The sequence below is a fragment of the Myxocyprinus asiaticus genome, chromosome 6 (genome assembly GCF_019703515.2).
Source record: "Myxocyprinus asiaticus isolate MX2 ecotype Aquarium Trade chromosome 6, UBuf_Myxa_2, whole genome shotgun sequence".
Taxonomy (NCBI): Eukaryota; Metazoa; Chordata; class Actinopteri; order Cypriniformes; family Catostomidae; genus Myxocyprinus; species Myxocyprinus asiaticus.
The window spans coordinates 21635426-21657579 of record NC_059349.1 but is presented as its reverse complement, the minus strand read 5'-3'; the positions used below and the strand labels follow the sequence as shown (position 1 = coordinate 21657579).

Genomic DNA, 22154 nt, shown 5'->3' with positions numbered 1-22154 from the left:
CGGGAAAGGTTAATCTCATGTATATTAATCAAGTCATTAGGCGGTGCTTTGTAATCGTCCAATGGGGAAGACTTGTCTTATGAATATTAATTAGTTATTGATGACGGTGTGTTGCGATCTTCCAATGTCGAACGCTCGTCTCATGTATATTAAGAGCCAAGCCTTCGCCGTTGTAAATGAGTTAATTCGCCCTCATCAGACAACCAATTCAGCTTCCTTTTCCGTTAGTTTGTAACTATCTGATGGGCTCTCGTCGCAACTGCAATAAGACTATATATTTTAGATTGTCTCTCTTAAATATTTCCCACATCCCTAGACTTTAAAGGCAGTAAACCTACTGTAACAACTGTAAATAAGTTATTTGTCGATCATTCTCGTCTCAGCATGTGTAGGCAGAATATTCTGTCTAGAATAACGGAAATTAAGAAAATACACAAAACCACACATAAAAATATATATTATTATTATTATTATTATTATTATTATTACTAAGTGTAGTTTAACCCTTCTATTGTCTAAGGGTCATTTTTGACAAAGAACAGGTAAAGAATAGGTTGTAAATACTGCATAGTTTTTGGTACTGCAACCAAATGTTGTGACTTTCTCAAGACCATCAAAACAAACAAAACAAGAAAGAAAATTACATTTTGTACATAATTGTTTAAGTGAAATAACTATTTAAAACGAGTACATTTTGACCCATATGAGAAAAACCAGTTGTGACCTTTCATCTTTGTGACATCCTTTGCCAATGTTTTTTAACTTTTAATTTTATTATTATTATTATTATTATTATTATTATTATTATTCTTTAAAATAATGTTAATTCATTCATATTCAGAATGTAGCTATTTCCCCCCATTCACTTTGGGACCACAACAAAACTGATTTTTTTTAAGGGGGTTCTTTAGTGTCATGGTACAGTAATCAAGAATTTGTGCATTTTGAATGGTTTTCAATACGGGTCAAAAATTACCCGAAGGACAAAAGGAGGGTGCAGTTTCTTAAGACAATAGGAGGTTAATGAGTGTAAAGCAGTGCTTTTGTGCACAATCTGGGCTAAGAGGACATTCCAGAAGGATTAAACATAGCTCATTCACTATATAATGATGGAGAGGTGGATTTAGGAGCAAACTAATGCAGAGCTCTCTTATCCTCAGCAGTGGTGCATATTTCATTTCTTATATTAGCAGTTATCTAATACTAATAAGTGAAATGCACTGACAATTAAATAAATTGCTTACTGATTCTTGAGATAAGGGGCAAAACATGTTTTGGCTATATTTGTAGACAAATGTCTCAGCTAACGAACCATGTAAGAGAACAGGTTTTTATAAAACTTGATATTTATTCACTTCATAACTTACATCTTACTGTCATTTGTGTCAACTCCAACAGACACACTAAAAAGAGCATGCAATTTTTATTTGATCCATCCAGCAAGAGTGCAAAGCCTTTAATTATCTAATAATGGTGTTCAGTAAATGAGTTAAGTGATAAAATACATTCTATAAATAAAAAAATAAAAAATAAAAAATAAATAAAAAAAATCTGTTTTCTTACTATTCTAAAATTCTGACGGAATTGACAAAATTGAATATTTTTCCATCTTAAACGTGTTGTATACTGGAGCCATTTTGTTTTTCCTTAGCTGAAGCTGTCTCTATAACCTAAACTAAAATGCCAAAATTATCCCACAATGGTGTTGACATGTTGAAGCTGTGACCGCAGAGATTTAAACATTTTGTTTTAAATATATTCAAATATAAAAATCACCAGACCATGTGTCCTACTGTTGCATCTACCATGAGCAGGAAGTGGGAAAGGGATACTCAGAGTTATAGCTGACTATGACATTGTCTGATTTATTCAGCATTACAAAAAAAAACTGATGGAGTTGACTCAAACTGAGATAGCAATTTAGATTTTTTTTTTGTTGTTTTTTTTTTTTTTTTGTTTGAAAATATAATTTACATTTTACTTTATGTATTGTTTGATATCTTACAGTTCCCTAACTTACATTTTATATTTATATTTATGAATTTGCTGCATTTTTAAACACTTTGTTTGGCAGTTTAACATTGCTGAGGACAGGTTAAGTTCAAGTGCTTCCAAGTATAGAGCATGCATTTAAAAAATCAAATCAAATCCAATGAATTTATTTAAAAATATAAATACTAAATGTCCTGAGTATACATATTTTCTTTAGATTAAATGTTTTCAGTATTTTTATAATTATGAATTTCTTAATTTTTTTAACATAAAGAGGACTTTTGTTTGTAGGACATATTTGTCTCTTATCTCAAGAATCAGTGTGCTCTAATAAATTATTTCAGTAAAATTAAAATTCTTTAAAACTTAAAACGTATCATGTGTGATTTGATGAATGAATGAATTAAATAATTATGCAAATGAGAAATGTTCTGGTGACAAGTTAGGTCAGAGTATTTTTAGGGTAAATCAAACTAGTAAGACATTTACATGGTCCTTGCGTACAAATAATTTGTGAAAGGCAATGAATGAAATTTAAATACGCAAATATAGTGAGAGTGATTATGATTTGCAGTCAACACATTATAAACAAAACATCCGAAGTTGCATGCGCAGAGTCGCGTCGTGTTGTCACGTGCTTACTTCTGTCCAATCAGCAGCAAGGAAATTCAAGCTCCATTACACAAGCGCTTCCATTGTGTAACTTTGTAAACAAGACTCCGTCTGAAGAATTTTAGGATTCAAGGTGAGAAAACCCTCGTTTTGAACGATATTAACTATTAGTAAAAGTTTCAGTCATGCACGGAGCTATAAATTACAAATGACACTGCACTGTATATATTCTAAGCTAAAGTGTGCATGTACAGTTGTTGTTAGATTCAGTATTTCTTTTGCGTTGAAGACATGTTTTTATCTTGGTGTCACAGATGGCCTTTGCCCAGGCTGACAGGGCGATTGGAGCAATCATTGGTTCAGCTGTTGCCGATGCTGCAGGTTTGCATTAGTTCCAGTAAGAGTTGGAGAAAACAGTCACAATGTATTATTGTTCACACAGTTTCAATTCACATTACTGTGTATTTACATAAGATTATTAATAAGAGTAATATTAATGAACATGTGTAACGGGTAATTATTGTGTGGAGATGAGTAGTCTCACATTGTTAGTGTCATTACTGTAATAAGTAATTATTATGTAATGAGCAAAATATGGATATTACCCTATAATTTAATATATAATGTTGCGATATTTCTTCATGTGTTTTCTTTAATACAGCACAACCACTCCATTGGGTCTATGACTTGCAGAAGCTGAGCGTGTTACTCTCTGAAACTCCTCAGCCAGAGTTTCGTCCAGATTCTGCCAACCCGTTCTACAGGAGGAACACTGGACAGCAGAGCTGCTATGGAGATCAAGCATTTGTGCTTTTGGAATCCCTGTCTGAGAATGGAGGTACTTAATGTTTGTGAAATTAGTAATTAGGCCTGAATGTGATGATGTCTCATGCCTCCATTATTTCCCCAGAATGTAGTTAAAGTACTGGGGCAGTGATCATTCAATTGTTTGTTTGTTTGAACAGGTCTGAATGTGGAAGATTTGAAGCAGCGTACCTACAAGTTCTTTGGGCCTGGATCTGAGTATGACACACCAGTCAATGATCCTTACCGAGACAAAGGAGGTAAACTAAATCCTTTGGACCAGGAAGTTTTAATCTTTGTTTACATTCCCTGCAAAAACAGAAAAAGAAAGAAAGAAAGAAAGAAAGAAACAGCTTAAACCAGCCAATAGTTGGGATGGGCAGGTCGATCCTAAAGAATCGACTCTTCCGATTCTGATGTTGTATCAAGAATATCGATCCTCACAAAACAATATTGATTCTAAAGTTTTGTTTTTAAACTAGTGATATTATTTTTAGTTACCATTATGAATGCATATCACAAGCTTCAAACTGAAAAAGAAGTATCTAATATTAGCATGGTTGCTTAGGAGAGGAACTATTTTATATAACTATAAGAACTGCTGAAATACGCAAGTAGTCACATACAGCGCTCGAGATTTTCAGTGCTTGTACAATAAGAGGGAGCAGTGCTTTGCTGAGGTAATGACAGAAAAACAAACATCATCTAAAGTTAATTCACACTGAATAAGGACAAATCTAAATCTGCCAATTATTGTGATGGGTTTGTTTGTAAGTCTGTTTAAAGTTGTTCAAACACTGATAATGTTTTCTGTAACTATTGTTAATAAATGATACCCTTATAAAAATTAATCATGTTTTTATATAATAATATTGTAGTAATCATGGTTAATTTTGTGGTTACTATGGTTTTACTACAACTATGGTTACTGTCACTTTTCTATAATAAACCATAAGTAATTTTCGTAAGGTTAAACAAATCAGAAGTTTAATAATTTTAAATTTTAGGCCTATAAATGTAAAAAATAAATAAATCTGGATTTAAAAAATAATCTTTAAAGGAATATTCTGGGTTCAATACAGGTTTAGCTCAATCGACAGCATTTGTGGCATAATGTTGATTACCACAAAAAAATAATTTCAACTCGGCCATCCTTTTCTTTTAAAAAAAGCAAAAATCGAGGTTACAGTGAGGCACTTATAGTGGAAGTGAAAGGGGCCAATTTTTGGAGGGTTTAAAGGCAGAAATGTGAAGCTTATAATTTAATAAAAGCACTTACATTCATTCTTCAGATAAAATCATGTTATATTTGATCTGTTAAGTTGTTTAAATCATCGTTTTTACAGTCATTTTAGGGTTTGTTGATATAACATCGTCATGGCAATGAGGTTGAAAAGTTTTCTAACTTTACACAGAAAAGGTTAGCAAGCAATTTTATCACACTAAAATCATGTTAACATGCATACAGTATTGTTTATGTCTTGTGGCTATACTTTTGAAATAGTGAGTATTTTAACATTTACGGATTGGCCCCATTCACTTCCATTGTACGTACCTCACTGGAACCCAGATATTTTTTTTTTTATAAATGTTTTTAATTTTATCCTCTTTTCTCCCAATTTGTAATGCCCAATTCCCACTACTTAGTAGGTCCTCATGGTGGCGCAGTTACTCACCTCAATCCAGGTGACGGAGGACAAATCTCAGAATCCTCCGCTTCTGAGACAGTCAATCCGCGCATCTTATCACATGGCTCGTTGTGCATGACACCGCGGAGACTCATAGCACGTGGAGGCTCATGCTATTCTCCGCGATCCACGCACAATTTACCACGCACCCCACTGAGAACTAGAACCACTTAATCGCGACCACAAGCAGGTTATACCATGTGACTCCACCCTCCCTAGCAACCAGGCCGATTTGGTTTCTTAGGAGACCTGGCTGGAGTCACTCAGCACACCCTGGATTCGAACTCGCGACTCCAGGGGTGGTAGTCAGCGTCAGTACTCACTGAGCTAGCCAGACCCCCACTGGAACCCATATTTATTTATTTTTTAAAGAAAAGAAGGGACAGGTAAACAAATTTTTTTTTTTTTTTTTTTTTGGTAATCTGTATAATACCACAAATGCTGTTGATTGAGCTTAATTTATATTGAACCCAGAATATTCCTTTAAAATGATTCCTTTAGAATCACAAGAATTTGCACAGATAAAAAAAAAAAAAAAAATTATAGATATATCGGTATTGGTATTGGCGATATTGGCCTTGATTTGTATCTGATCAAAAAGAAATTAAGTGGTATCACCCATCCCTAGCCAGCAGTCCAGCCTAACCAGAATGTGAGACCAGCAAATCAGTTGAAACATTTTTTTTTTTTTGTTTTCAGCAAGGTTTTCATTAGTTTCTCTTTAAACATATATTTCATGTTGTATGTATTTGTATACACGAAGACAACCTTTCCTATTAAAATGTGTAAAAAGAAAAAATTAATTGGACATTAAACCAAACCTGCACATCTCTGGTGGAACTCTGGACAGATGGTGTCTTTGTTTTCAAATATGAATTTTCCTGAATTATTCATGACATTTGTTTTTCTCAAGCTCCCAGGCCTCAACTACCCATTGAGGGACCCTGGAGACAGGCAAGCCTTAAGAGCTTTATTAAAAATGTGGATGCTGGCAATGCAGAGACAGGTACTGTCCTTTTGGACATGGTCACTTCTATTGCAGAGAAAGAGAGAGTGAGATTACTCTTTCCTAACTATCATGTGTAGTCTGAATCCTAATTTTTTTTTTTTTTTTACATAGCCATTTTGTTATTGAATACTAATTAGTTTTAAAACCTTTTTGAAATCTGTTTTGAGATTTGTCCTTAATGTGTTTTCAAATTATATTAATATTTTTTGTCATTTTTTGTAATTTAAGAGAGAGAGTGAAACTACAATAAATCTGCATTGTGCTTCTTTCCAGGTTGTGAAACTGATAATCAAATTGATGGTGTTTCAAAGCTGGCTCCCATTGTAGCATGTTATGGTGGAAAGCCAGAGATGTTGGAGAGAGTTGAGGAAGCCATCCGTGTCACTCAGAACAACGACATGTGTGTGGCAGTAACTCTTGCTGCTGCTAGGTAAGTAGTGTCTGATTGACAACAATAAATTTGACAGACGTACACGTGCAGCACAACAGCTACTCTGTATATTGTTTGCTTCAGAAACTAGGCCATTTTAGTTGGTTTTCAATATGATACTTGTTGGTGGCAATTTCAAATGTGTGTGTAAATGATGGCTGGACTGAGAACAGTTTATTAAAATGTTTCACTCCATAAGGGAAATTCAGGTGCTAAAAGTTGCTCTTTCTTCAGGTTCTTGGAGCATTTCATCCTGAATGGTCCTGATCCTAAAGCGCTGGATGCAGTGCTGAAACAGCTCAGTGACCCGAATAGAAAAAACCCTCAGGAGCTGGACAAAGCTGTAGCTGGTATGAGCTACTTGACAATAGCTATGTTTACATCCAAGTGTCGAATTTAATTCATGCAAAAAACCAAACAATGTGCAATAAAAGCAGCATTTCCATACATTGTGTTCAAAAGAACAAAATTGCCACATCTGGAAAAATTTTAACCACTTTTATAAAAAAAGAAAAAACTTGCGGTTTAAAGGACGCAGACAAAACACTCTAGAAAGACTTCTCTCATATCTGGGATCGACAGCGTGTCACACAGTTCTGGGTGCACTATTTGTATGCGTTCCCTCTTCCTTATGTCTTTGCCGTGATGATCTATAATATATTTTTCAAAAATGTCAATAAACCTGCTCTTCGACACAGTTAACGCTTATATTCGACTTATTTGCTCTGCAAACTCTTTGCAGGCTTTGGATTTACATTTCAGATGTGATGACTGGTCTGCTGGTTATTCCAATTATGAACTAGTTATTCAGTCACATGACTTTTTTGATGCGCATCTTGCATTTCTTATAATTCAATAAGAGTTTATTTGGTAAATGTGTTCCATCCTAGTTTATGCACATTTCTTCTTATCGAATAAAAAATGTATCTACCTTAAGCGAGCGTATACGTTTTTTTTAATGCACATTGTAGATTTAATTTGCATCTTGGTGTTTCCATCCAGCCGTTTTTATGCGATATCCCAAAATGGGCATAAAAATAAGTGTATGGAAACCCAGCTATTGTTGCCAATAGTATGATTGGTGAGGATATATCACCCCTGACTCAGTCTACAGTTTAGTTCTGGATCATGTTGTCTTTATCATCTGGGATTCATGTCGAACTGCATGTATCACAATGTCAGGAAAAAAAGACATTATCGTATTTTTGTCCTATGCATTTTCTAATTTAGGGCACATTCATCAAGTAAAGGAGAATCTGAACAAGAAACCCAAAGAGCTCATTCCTACTGTGTTCCCAAACACCTGAGGTTAGTGCTTCAGCAAGTATTATTCTTTTAGCTCTTTGATCTGACCCACACATTATAGGATCATGTATGTTTCGCTGATGTTATTTTTCGAGAACTGTTGTCTCAGCAGTTATATCATGTCGATCAGGTTTGCCCGGTGCATTCCAGGCAGCATTGCATGGGGTTTTGACAGCCAGTGGGTATGAGCAGTCTATCCGGGACACCATGAGCTGTGGGGGATGCACCTGTAGCAGGAGCTCCTTCATTGGGGCCTGCATTGGGGCTCAGGTAATGCAATAGACAAAATTACCTTGTGATCAGTTTGAGCACATCTGTCCTATACAGTCTGTGTTACTACAAGGTCAAACTCTTTTTGTTGATGCTGTTGTCTGATGTTGAACATTTGTCTGAGCAATCTATCCCAATCATTCATCTGATGGTTATGTCATACATGACAGAATGACTCTGCAGCTGTTATGTAATGGCTGTAAATATCTAATACTGTGAACATATGTTCTTAGATTGGACTTGAAGGAATCCCAAGTTCATGGAAAAGCAAGACTCTGCGATACAACACTTTGCTAGATCTTGCAAAGAAAGTTGCTTGTCTCCAGCATGCCTAAACTTTTCAAAGCAAACTAGTGGACAAATATAAAATCATACATGTTTTCTTGATTTTTGTCTCATCTTCCATTGCTGTTGTGATTTGATAAGACAGTTCATGAAAGTTTTAGCTCGAAACAATGTAAGGTTAGAACTTGATACCTTTGCTCTGTTAAATCACAGCATGGCATGCTGAAAATAACATACATTGTGGCATTACACAACTGTTTAACTGAGAACACAGTTTGCTCTACTACTCAATAGATAGAGTACCTGTTTTGAATGTTGGCGTCATCTAGTGGACATTAGGAAAACTGATCTCATTACACCAAACATGCAATTGTTTATAGGAAACACAGATGCATACAATACCTTTAACCATTTTTAAAAATGTAAACACAGACACAATTTAATATAGGGGATAATGTCTGTAGGTCAGGAAGACAGTTGTTATTTCTTTGTGTAATATGACCACATTTATTGTATAACATGTTCATTTGACTTATTTCAGTATCTGTTAACCCTTAATACTTGATGACTATCAATTTAACCCTTAAACGCATACCTCGGGTCTTAAGTGACCCGGGACCCTCGTTCCACCCCCTGTACCTCATCAGTTTCTTTTAGAGTTGTGCCAACACCTCTTTTAATTCCTCAATCTTTCTGTTATAAATAGTGTGTGTGTGTGTGTGTATGTAAAATTCCAATATATATATATATATATATATATATATTATATATATAATGGCTTAAGAACCAAAAATGCATAGGGTCATTAGGTCACTAGATATGTAATAGTTGTTTTTTGTTTTTGTTTTGTTTGTTTTTTGCACTTCCATAAATAATATTTTTATGATTATTTCATTAATATATAAGTTTACTATAACAGGATATCTATTTATTTGTTTATTAAAATATAAATTAGTAATCTATTCATATAAATAAATACTATATCACATTGATTTTCTGTGTGACAATGATGAATTATCAGTATTCCATATGTGTGGATACATAAATATTATATATGCTATTTCTTCCTCAAGTTTGCGCAGTTGTTTCAGTAATTTATTTGATTTACATTTGAGAGTATTTGATGAAGATACAACATGGACAGTATGATATGACTATTGTCATTTGGGTTTAGGCCTACTATGGAAAATATGTGAATTGTACATCTATTTAGACTCAATAAGTGCCTGATAAAATACTTATATGTAGATTGTGTGTTATGTGTGGCTCAGTGTGTGTTTGACAGCCAGTTGCATCTCATAAAATTTCAGTGTGAAAATAATTAATCCTGTTCTAGATTTGTCCTAATTTGTGGCATTATCTCTTTGTTATATGAAAAATAAAACATCAACATATATTTTATTGTATTGTATTATTTTCTAGTTGTCTTGAAAATATATTGTAAATGTTACTCTATTTGCAGATCCATTTATGATAGCTGTTAGTGCCAGGTCTCTAAAGAGCTGAATATGTAAGAATGTTTGGTGAAATTCCCATGCATTTAAGGGTTAATATATATTATACATTCCTATTATATTATTTATTTCCTTTTTCTTTTTCACTTTGTTAGTATGTCAGGCTGAGAATGTGTCTCCATCTGGTCTCACTGTAGTTTTTTTATTTCTTCCTCTGGTGACAGACTCTTTGGCTGTGGCTCAAAATCTCAAAACCTAATAATAACAAAAATGTTGTCTACATTTTTTTATTTAATTCCAAACACGCCTATGTTGCCCAAAACTGCTGTTTAGCACTGCGATCCAAACGGCTTAAATGAGGCTTTCGTCTTAGAAGGAAATAGGGCTTAATAGGGATGATTACTTCTGAATGGAACACACCCTAGGTAGTCAGTACACTAGGGATTGACACAGCCGTTGACCCGTCTTCCTCTTCACACTCCCAACAGCTGCTGCTGTGGTAATGCACTGTTAAACTGTGATCCGCCATACAATAGAAGAAGAAGAAGAAGAAGAAGAAGAGCTGCTGCTCAACGTTAGCAGCTACACTATAGATACACCACAGTACTCACATCGGACAGCTGAAACGACAGCTTTAGACTGTAATTTTTTGGTCATTTTACTCCCAGTCTCGACTTTTACATGGACAACACGCTTATCACGGAAAAGCGAGCTGAATTATTAAGTGTTTTGGCAGGGCGGAGAGAGGCTGTAGCTGGCTAATCTGCGTTTGCAAACATACTGTAGTGACTCTTAAACATCAGTGTATTCATAAACATACAGACATGGAGTTCAACGTTAGACGACTGGCAGCAGATGCTGGCACTTTCCTCAGCCGTGCTGTACAGGTAATGTATTTAAATGTCTTTAAAACACAAAAGACGTCCCGTTTGGTTTTTTGTCGTTTTTCACATTTACATATTACCTTACCTGTTTTTAGCATGTTATAAACACTGTAATGAAATACATAATGTAATATACTAAATATATCGATTATTGTCTGTTTGTTGCAGAGTTTATCATATTTGCAAGTCTAATGCTATGTGTTAACTATAAAGTCAAATTTGGGCAGCATTTGATTGTAAAATGCTGTGTGGTTAGGCAGGTTTTGAAACACGACAGTAATGTATACACTGTCAAATGTAATGTGTGAAGTAATATACGTCAACTGAAAACACTCAAATGTAGTGTGTCAGAAATGTGTCACTTTTGCGTTTGACACCAAATGTTGTTCAGTAATTGTTTGGACAATGTGTTGCAGTTAACGGAGGAGAAGTTTGGGCAGGCGGAAAGGACTGAGCTAGATGCCCACCTGGAGACCCTCATGGGCCGGGCAGAGTCCACCAAACACTGGACAGAGAAGATCATGAAACAGACAGAAGTTCTGCTGCAGCCAAACCCCAGTAAGAAGAAATACGTTTGTTCAAACAGGACTGTATGTCAACAATATCGATGGTCACTGTAAAAAAAAAAAAAAAAATGCTCATTGTATCTTTGGTACAGAGGAAGTGAACTCTGCAAGTCAGGTTGATAGTTTGGTTAGTCATGCTGCTAATGTTGTAAACAAGAGCTAACTGCTTGAGAAGAGTGTTAGGTTCCCCATCTGTTACTTGCAATGGTTTGCAACCTGTTGGTGAGTAGAGTCTTAGTCTTAATGATGATTTACTTCTGTAGCCAGGAAATGAGAACAGTGTCAACCGTCAGCCCGCACATCTTATCACGTGGCTTGTTGAGCACATTACCACGGAGACCTAGCACGTGTGGAGGCTTCAAGCTGTTATCCGCGGCATCCACGCACAATTCACCATATGCCCCACCGAGAGCGAACCACATTATAGCGACCACCAGAAGGTTACCCCATGTGACTCTACCCTCCCTAGCAACCGGGCCAATTTGGTTGCTTAGGAGACCTGACTGGAGTCAAACTCGCGACTCCAGGGGTAGTAGTCAGCATCTTTACTCGCTGAGCTACCCAGGCCCCCCTTGCATTTGTGATCTTAATTTTTTCTTCTCTGTTATATGAAGAAAAATGTAAGATCACAAATGCAAGATAGATATACAGCAATGGGAAAAAATTAAGAAACTACTGCAAAAATTATCAGTTTCTCTGGATTTACTATTTATAGGTATGTGTTTGTGTAAAATGAACATTTTTGTTTTATTCTATAAACTGCTGACAACATTTATCCCAAATTCCAAATAAAAAGATTGTCATTTAGAGCATTTATTTGCAGAAAATGACAACTGGTCAAAATAACAAAAAAAATGCAGTGTTTTCAGACCTTGAATAATGCAAAGAAAACAAGTTCTTTTTTAAACAACACAATACTAATGTTTTAACTTCAAGAGTTCAGAAATCAATATTTGGTGGAATAACCCTGATTTTAGATCACAGCTTTCATGCGTCTTGGCATGCTCTCTACCAGTCTTTCACATTGCTGTTGGGTGACTTTATACCACGCCTGGCACAAAAATTCAAGCAGCTCGGCTTTGTTTGATGGCTTGTGACCATCCATCTTCCTCCTGATCACATTCCAGAGGTTTTCAATGGGGTTCAGGTCTGGAGATTGGGCTGCCCATGACAGGGTCTTGAACCAGGTGGTCCTCCATCCACACCTTGATTGACCTGGCTGTGTGGCATGGAGCATTGTCCTGCTGGAAAAAACAATTCTCAGAATTGGGGAACATTGTCAGAGCAGAAGTTTTCTTTCAGGATAACCTTGTACGTGGCTTGATTCATGCATCTTTCACAAAGACGAATCTGCCTGATTCCAGCCTTGCTGAAGCACCCCCAGATCATCACCGATACTCCACCTGGTTGTCTAATGGTTAGACGGAGGCCTTCAAGCTACAGTGTCTCAAATCCACTGTGAAATTTGGTTGAGGAATTTGGGAGAAATGTTGTCAGCAGTTTATAGAATAAAACAAAAATGTCCATTTTACTCAAACACATACCTATAAATAGTAAATCCAGAGAAACTGATAATTTTGCAGTGGCCTCTTAATTTTTTCCAGAGCTGTATATACATATATATATATAATTTTTTTCAGTGTCATAGAGTTTAGTCCCCATGGCCTAGTCAATTTCTTACAGACAAATATCACTTTGTAATGGCTGCATTTGATGACAACATAAAGGCAAAGGCTCATAATTTTCCCATGACAATCACAAGTATCCACAGTTAAACTTTGTAAGATACAGTACTTTTGATATTTAGCAGCAATAATGTGTGCTTGTGGTTAATAGGCCTTGCTTAAGTGGATGCATGTGGTCTCATCTGACTCTCGCTGGTCTTAATTGAATTTGTGTGATGTGGGTAGATGTCAGGATGGAGGAGTTCCTTTATGAGATGCTGGACAAAAAAGTCCCAACACGTGCCAACAACCACGAGTTGCTGGGGGAGTGCATGATCGACTCTGGGCACGAGTTTGGACCTGGAACAGCATACGGTAAGTTTATTACATATTGCGTGTTGTCCCATGCACAGTGGAACCAGTGTCATGGCATTATCAGTTGCCATTTTGTGTTTACATTTTGTGAGAACATACTTAGAGATATACAAATTTACTCACCCTCAGGGTACTCCAAACCCATATGACTTACTTCTTAACCCATTTCTTCTGTGGAACACAAAAAGATATGTTATGCAAAATGTTAGCCTCAGGCACCATTCACTTTCACTGTATAGAGAAAAATGCAATGAAAGTGAAGGGTGACTGAGGCTAACAATTAACATGTCCTTTTGTTTCCCCCACTACTTGGTGCAGGTTGCCAGCTTGAACAGGGCCATGATGATGCACTTTCGGGTCGGAACCGGTGGCAACCTGCAATAGGCGCAACATCAGGACCGATATTACAGTCCTATCAGAAGGGCAACAGCTCCCTTTTGATTGCAATTCCTCATCTTCTGATTGCATTTATTTGTGAAATTAAAATGACAGTTAGCTGGTTAATTTCAATTAATTGTCTCAATACTCTCCCAATTTTACCAAAACTTTGGTGGAAAAAAATATTAGGGACATCTGGGAGGCGAAACATTTCTGTATGGAAACGGCTTAAGGGCAGATTTCTTTTGTGATAAACCAAAATTTATGCGACAAAGTGTTTTTTTAAGAGTGACGTCATCACGCACACAATTTTTATCGAAAAAAGGCAGTTGGAATGGAAACAAGCTGAAGACATTTTTTTTTTTTTACGAATTTTCACTTTGTTGATAACAAAACAGCGCGAAAAGTGGATGGAAACTAGGTTAATGAAAATTCTCTCATCATTTACTCACGCTCAGGCCATCCCAGATGTGTACAACTTTTTTTCTTCTGCAGAACGTAAATGAAGTTTTTTGAAGAATATCTCCCCTATGTAGGTCCAGTCGTAAGTGAATGGTGGCCAGAATTTTGAAGGTCCAAAAAGCATATAAAAGCAAGAGTTCATTGGTTAAATAATTGTCTTCAGAAGCTATATAATAGGTGTGGGTGAGAAACAGATCATTATTTAAGTCCTTTTTTACTATAAATTTTCCTCCCTACACAGTAGGTGGCGATATGCACAAAGAATGTGAATTGCCAAAAACAAAAGAAGAATGTGAAAGTGAAAATGGAGATTTATAGAAAAAAAATTACTTAAATATTGATCTGTTTCTCACCACACTTATCATATCGCTTCTGATTATATAGATTTAACCACTGCAGTCTTATGAATTACTTTTCTGCTGCCTTTACGTGCTTTTTGGACCTTCAAAGTTCTGGCCACCATTCACTTGCAATGTATGGACCTACAGAGCTGAAATATTCTTCTAAAAATCTTTATTTGTGTTCAGCAGGAGAAAGAAAGTCATACATATCTGAGATGACATGAGGGTGAGTAAATGATGAGAGAATTTTCATTTTTGGGTGAAGTGTCCCTAAAATATTATGTACCACATAATTATGTAAGTTAAACTCATCTGTTGTAGTTCAGAGCTAAAACATGTCTTTTTTTAGCTAAATGCAATGTCAAACATGTCCTCTCATTCTCTGATGTGTTGCAGGGAGTGCTCTCATTAAATGTGGGGAAACTGAGAAGCTGGTAGGCAGTGCAGAGAAAGAATTCATCCAGAGCTCAGCTATCAATTTTCTCACTCCCTTTAGGAACTTCATCGAGGGCGATTTTAAAACCATAGCGGTAAGTATCGACGTTCTAGTGCACCAGTCATACCGCTATATATATCATACAGCAGCATTATACCTTTACCGTCCATAGCTGATGTTAAGAAACTGGCATTTCTTTACAGAAAGAGCGAAAACTGCTTCAGAACAAGCGTCTGGATCTGGATTCGGCCAAAAACAGACTGAAGAAGGCTAGAGTGGCTGATGCTCGCTCTGCAGTTAGTATTACACACACACACACACACACACACACAGAGAACTGAATGATCAGCAGTTTCATTCTTCAGTAGAATTTCAAGTTTAACCATACTTTGTTTTTAGTCTGTTCATATGAGATGTGGCCATAGAGAAGAGAAACTCAAATAGTACAAGATGACCTGTCATCTTTTCCCAAGCTGGCTGCCGGCTATCTTTTGCTCTTAGCGCAGTATAATTAACACAGGTGATGCTCATGATTCTTGCATTGCAACTGGTGTATGCTAACGACTGTACTTTCCCTATGCTTGTGTGCTTACTGTCTGTGGATCTCTAACCTCTCTTATTTTCCCCAGTTCTCTCTCATTATATCTCTCTCTGTCTGCTTGCCTGCCTCCGTCTGAAGGAGCTGAACTCAACCCCTCCACTGGGAGAGGAGTATGTGGCTCACTTTTCTTACATGCTCAGCTTCTTGCATGTCAGGTGGCTAAAGGTTTGTCTGCTGTGTCTAATAAAACATCTGCCCTCTTGCCCTTAACAAAACCTGCCATCTTTGGAGAAATCATTCTCTGGATAGAACATGGTTAAAAATACATTGTTTTGCTTGTATATCTGTCCAAAGTAATAGAACAGAAATAGCTATGTCAATTTAGCATGTATTTTTGACTTCATTCATATCTTCAAAAACCTCATAGTTGATAAATATGCATCTTAATTTGTGAAATATCCTTGACACCCCATTCATTGAATTTATTTAACTTTGAGGGCAACATAATGCAGTTCTTGAGTGTCTATTTTTTTGGTTTAGATTTTTTACTGCCCTTTGACAGAATATGAATCACTGTCTGTGTCTGTTGTCTTATGTGATGTCAAGGCATGCATGTATGTGTGTGTGTGTGTGTGTATATATGTATATATATATATATATATATATATATATATATAATATATATATAGACAGGTGCATCTCAATAAGTTAGAATGTCGTGGAAAAGTTCATTTATTTCAGTAATTCAACTCAAATTGTGAAACTCGTGTATTAAATAAATTCAATGCACACAGACTGAAGTAGTTTAAGTCTTTGGTTCTTTTAATTGTGATGATTTTGGCTCACATTTAACAAAAACCCACCAATTCACTATCTCAAAAAATTAGAATATGGTGACATGCCAATCAGCTAATCAACTCAAAACACCTGCAAAGGTTTCCTGAGCCTTCAAAATGGTCTCTCAGTTTGGTTCACTAGGCTACACAATCATGGGGAAGACTGCTGATCTGACAGTTGTCCAGAAGACAATCATTACAAGGAGGGTAAGCCACAAACATTCATTGCCAAAGAAGCTGGCTGTTCACAGAGTGCTGTATCCAAGCATGTTAAAAGAAAGTTGAGTGGAAGGAAAAAGTGTGGAAGAAAAAGATGCACAACCAACCGAGAGAACCGCAGCCTTATGAGGATTGTCAAGCAAAATCGATTCAAGAATTTGGGTGAACTTCACAAGGACTGGACTGAGGCTGGGGTCAAGGCATCAAGAGCCACCACACACAGACGTGTCAAGGAATTTGGCTACAGTTGTCGTATTCCTCTTGTTAAGCCACTCCTGAACCACAGACAACGTCAGAGGTGTCTTACCTGGGCTAAGGAGAAGAAGAACTGGACTGTTGCCCAGTGGTCCAAAGTCCTCTTTTCAGATGAGAGCAAGTTTTGTATTTCATTTGGAAACCAAGGTCCTAGAGTCTGGAGGAAGGGTGGAGAAGCTCATAGCCCAAGTTGCTTGAAGTCCAGTGTTAAGTTTCCACAGTCTGTGATGATTTGGGGTGCAATGTCATCTGCTGGTGTTGGTCCACTCTGTTTTTTGAAAACCAAAGTCACTGCACCCGTTTACCAAGACATTTTGGAGCATTTCATGCTTCCTTCTGCTGACCAGCTTTTTAAAGATGCTGATTTCATTTTCCAGCAGGATTTGGCACCTGCCCACACTGCCAAAAGCACCAAAAGTTGGTTAAATGACCATGGTGTTGGTGTGCTTGACTGGCCAGCAAACTCACCAGACCTGAACCCCATAGAGAATCTATGGGGTATTGTCAAGAGGAAAATGAGAAACAAGAGACCAAAAAATGCAGATGAGCTGAAGGTCACTGTCAAAGAAACCTGGGCTTCCATACCACCTCGGCAGTGCCACAAACTGATCACCTCCATGCCACGCCGAATTGAGGCAGTAATTAAAGCAAAAGGAGCCCCTACCAAGTATTGAGTACATATACAGTAAATGAACATACTTTCCAGAAGGCCAACAATTCACTAAAAATGTTTTTTTTATTGGTCTTATGATGTATTCTAATTTGAGATAGTGAATTGGTGGGTTTTTGTTAAATGTGAGCCAAAATCATCACAATTAAAAGAACCAAAGACTTAAACTACTTCAGTCTGTGTGCATTGAATTTATTTAATACACGAGTTTCACAATTTGAGTTGAATTACTGAAATAAATGAACTTTTCCACGACATTCTAACTTATTGAGATGCACCTGTATATATATTACATTGTTTGGCAGTTTCATAATTTATAATGTGCAATTTACAAAATGCATTTAAGAAATGAAATAGAATAATATAGAATGCAAGATTTAATACCCAAGTAAACTTGGTAAGTCCAAACTTGTCCGGTTAGGCAGTTTGACTCATATTTCAGTGTTTTGCATGTTTTATCTTGTGCTCACGCTTTGACAGTGGATGTTTTAATCCTTTGTTGTGTGCTTCATATGTATTTCCGTTAACACTTTACAATAATGTTCTATTTGTTAACATTAGTTAATGTTTTTATACATAGAAATTAACATTTACCAAATGAATTCATGTTAACTATTGAGCTGCCATAATTCCTTTTTAAAAGTAAACCGCTTCCTCATTTATGCTACTTCCAGTTAATGTGTTTGTGCATAAGTGGTGAAATCATTACCCTCCTCTTGCATAACTTATCCAGACAGTTATGAATGTTGTGGATTGTTTTGTGTGTAGTGATTAGTTTGTTTGGTCTGGGTGTAGTCTTCATCCATTACCTGATGAGTTTGTCATTGTCTCTGAATGCTGGCCAGATGTGGGCTGACGAAGTCAAGCAGGTGAGTTTTCCTCACCTGACCATATAGAGGAACACACACCTTTATAAAAACTACCTTGGTATTTTGCGCTAGTACTTTTTTACATGAGCTCACCCTGCAAGATGGATTGAGAAACAAAGAACTGCTTTATTACATACAGTTTATATTTGTGTCCACCAGGGGAAGCTATAGAGTTGTTTATATTCCTGTTGCGCTTAATGTTGCATTTACTTTGTTGCACAGAAAGCAAACTTAAGCAATGTGTCTATGTAATATTGGTAATAGTAGGGCATCTCAGTCATAGTAATTTTCCTGTATGGTTTGATGAGCGAGAAACCGCTCTTTTTACATACAGATCAAACATCATACTTGTGACCACCAGAGGGAGCTGCAAAGTTGTTTGTTTCCTCCTGTCAATGTCTCGTTCACTATAGCGCAGCAAGTAAAACAGGCGAAACGTCCATTTTATTCTGAGGCTTTTCATGGTGCTGGGCAGGGGCGGACTGGGAAGACAAATCAGCCCTGGATTTTAATTAAAAACCGGCCCCGTTTCACGAAAAAGTCCCGGTTCTCCCTATGGCCAGTTCGCCACTGGTAATATGTGTAAATATCAGTAGTAGTCATTTTTGTGTATGTGTGTTTGTGTTTTTTCCCTCAGGCAGAGACAGAACTGAGGATAGCACAGAGTGAGTTTGACCGGCAAGCAGAGATCACCAGGCTTCTACTAGAGGGCATCAGCAGCACTCATGTATGTTTCAATCTGCATTATATATATATATATATATATATATATATATATATATATATATATATATATATTACACACACACTGGTGGCCAAAAGTTTGGAATAATGTACAGATTTTGCTGTTTCGGAAGGAAATTGGTACTTTAATTCACCAAAGTAGCGTTCAACTGATCACAAAGTAATGTCAGGACATTACTGGTGTAAAAAACAGCACCATCACTATTTGAAAAAAGCTATTTTTAATCAAATCTAGACAGACCCATTTCCAGCAGCCATCAGTCCAACAACTTATCCTTGAGTAATCATGCTAAATTGCTAATTTGATACTAAAAAATCACTTAACATTATATCAAACACTGTTGAAAAAGATTTGGTTCATTAAATGAACTTTGTGTTTGTTTGTGATTTGCCACAGTATTTTATAGACTGGCATGTCTTAAGGTCAATATTAGGTCAGAAATGGCAAAAAAGAAACAGCTTTCTCTAGAAACTTGTCAGTCAATCATTGTTTTGAGGAATGAAGCCTATACAATGCTTGAAATTGTCAAAAAACTGAAGATTTCATACAAAGGTGTACACTACAGTCTTCAAAGACAAAGGACAACTGGCTCTAACAAGGACAGAAAGAGATGTGGAAGGCCAGATGTACAACTAAACAAGAGGATAAGTACATCAGAGTCTCTAGTTTGAGAAATAGACGCCTCCCATGACCTCAGCTGACAGCTTCATTGAATTCTACCCGCTCAACACCAGTTTCATGTATAATTGTAGAGAAATGACTCAGGGGTGCAGGCCTTATGGGAAGAATTGCAAAGAAAAAGCCACTTTTGAAACAGAAAACAAAAAGAAAATGTTAGAGTGGGCAAAGAAACACAGACATTGGACAACAGATAATTGGAAAAGATAATTGTTAAGGACCTTAACCCCATTGAGCTTTTGTGGGATCAGCTAGACTGTAAGGTGCGTGAGAAGTGGACAAGACAGCCACATCTATGGCAAGTGCTACAGGAAGCGCGGGGTGAAATATCACCTGAGAATCTGGACAAACTGACAGCTAGAACGCCAAGGATCTGCAAAGCTGTCATTGCCGCACGTGGAGGATTTTTTAATGAGAACTCTTTGAAGTAGTTTAAGAAGATCTGAACTTTTTTTTTTTTTTTTTTTAATTGTAATAGTATTTTTTCACGTTATTAATGTCCCGACTATACATTGAAATCAGTTGAATGCCACTTTGGTGAATAAAAGTACAAATTTCTTTCCATAAAAGCAAAATCTATACATTATTCCAAACTTTTGGCTCCCAGTGTATATCCATGAAAATGATGGATATTATGTAAGAGATGTACAGTCAGACTGTCATTATCACACACACACAAAAAAAAAAAAACTAAATTGAAATTATGTGAGAAGAAAAAAAGACGGCAGAGAAACTAGCACAAATATGTAGTAAATCAGTTCCTTGGACAACTTTAAATTACACAGTTGAGTGCTCATTTGACCGCAGAATGCAGTGACTGACCAATCAGAATCAAGGATGATTAAATATAATGTATGTATATTATATGTATGTACTGTATATGTTATGATGGCCGTGCTTTCCTGTCTATTCAGGCCCATCACTTGCACTGTCTGAACGATTTTGTGGATGCTCAAGCCGCTTATTATGCACAGTGTTATCAGTACATGGTCAATCTGCAGAAACAGCTGGGAAGGTTGGATTTGTATATTTTGTTTTATATTTTTATGCATATATTTGTAACATCAGTGTGTAACTTTACATTAATGTTTCTACATGCATCCACAATGGAAAACATCTGTTCTCACAAACAGTCAAATTGCAATGTAAAGGTTTTTTTTATTTTTTATTTCTGAGTAGGATATATAAATCTGGTTGTTATATTTAATCCACCAGTGTAGAAGACCATTAGTAACCAATCCCTCTTTTCCTCCAGCTTCCCTTCCACATTCTGCCCTAATAACAATCAGCCAGCCAGGAGCTCCTCTGCCAGTATCTCAGTTCCCACTGTGCCAGTGGCCGCCTCACTGCCCGCTCCTCCCCCCAGCCAGGCCTCACCCGCACTCAACGAGCTCCGCAGCACTTCTGGCACACGTAAGGCCCGTGTGCTGTACGACTACGATGCCGCCAGCAGCAAGGAGCTCTCTTTACTTGCTGATGAGGTGAGCTTAAATCATATGTTTTCAGATTGTCATGAAACAGAGACATGCGTTCACTCGATGAACTTGAGTCAAATTAGAATGGTTGGCAAGTTATTACTGGTCTTAATGTGTATGTTTGTGTGGTTATTTACTTGCCAGGTGATCACAGTGAGCAGTGTTCCAGGCATGGATTCTGATTGGCTGATGGGGCAGAGGGGGAATCAAAAAGGCAAAGTGCCAATTACTTACCTGGAGCTGCTCAATTAAGATCAGTGAAAACCACTATATATGAGTTTGACTGCAGTAACACTCCAGATGGGATCAGATGGCTATACAGTTAATGTAGTACAAAGCAATAGAAATGTCTTCTACACTGCCATGTGTTAATGTGTGAATGCCTCCTCAAGGAGTTTCATAGTAGCCTTACATAAACTTAAAGCAGTCTGAGATTGCCAACTACTCTGATTTATGTGCCAATGGATTTTGTCTTCTTTTCACTGCTAAACTAATTGATTGTGCTATGGTGCTTGAATAAAAATTATACAAACAATCTAGGTGCTATTTATTGTTATATATATTTTTTTCATACTTTTTAAAAATATTTTTAATCTTAATTTTACGATTATGTATTGTTTTCAACTGTCTCTCCATCAAAGACCAAGCTATTCACACTGGATACTAATTGTGGAAAAAGTCAATGGTAAAAGTGAACTGATAAGCTGACATGAATCTTAACCGATGGGTGGCAATATTTCCTTTCTGTGAAGATAAAATGGAAACAAAAAGTGGCTACTACTGTAGACTACGGCACCAAGTGGAAGTGCAAAAATAATTTTCCAAACAGCTTTTTTTTTTCTCTCTCGCTACACACAAAACACGGGTTTTGGTAAATCAACCTAAAAACGACTTATAGTTGTCTCTGCATA

At 36.7% G+C, this 22154-nt stretch overlaps 2 protein-coding genes across 3 annotated transcripts; both read left to right on the top strand.

Annotated features, from left to right (window-relative positions):
* Window positions 1–2629: 2629 nt before the first annotated feature.
* Window positions 2630–9791, top strand: LOC127441889 (crystallin J1A-like). Its single transcript, XM_051699435.1, has 10 exons — window positions 2630–2737; window positions 2919–2985; window positions 3266–3442; window positions 3570–3668; window positions 6010–6102; window positions 6379–6535; window positions 6770–6885; window positions 7766–7843; window positions 7971–8110; window positions 8344–9791. Exons 2-10 carry the CDS (start codon window positions 2919–2921, stop codon window positions 8443–8445), a joined length of 1029 nt encoding a protein of 342 aa, XP_051555395.1. The 5' UTR covers window positions 2630–2737; the 3' UTR covers window positions 8446–9791.
* A 520-nt stretch (window positions 9792–10311) lies between these two features.
* On the top strand, window positions 10312–21782 carry LOC127441888 (endophilin-B1-like). Of its 2 annotated transcripts, XM_051699434.1 has the most exons (11): window positions 10312–10736; window positions 11150–11291; window positions 13210–13338; window positions 14916–15049; window positions 15159–15251; window positions 15635–15721; window positions 18322–18345; window positions 18983–19072; window positions 20683–20783; window positions 21024–21249; window positions 21388–21782. In XM_051699434.1, the coding sequence occupies exons 1-11, from the start codon at window positions 10674–10676 to the stop codon at window positions 21493–21495; spliced, it is 1197 nt and encodes a 398-aa protein (XP_051555394.1). In that variant the 5' UTR covers window positions 10312–10673; the 3' UTR covers window positions 21496–21782. The 2 variants fall into 2 exon arrangements, with proteins under 2 accessions (XP_051555394.1, XP_051555393.1); XM_051699433.1 differs by lacking the exons at window positions 15635–15721; window positions 18322–18345 and having other exon boundaries at window positions 10322–10736.
* The last annotated feature ends 372 nt before the right edge of the window (window positions 21783–22154 follow it).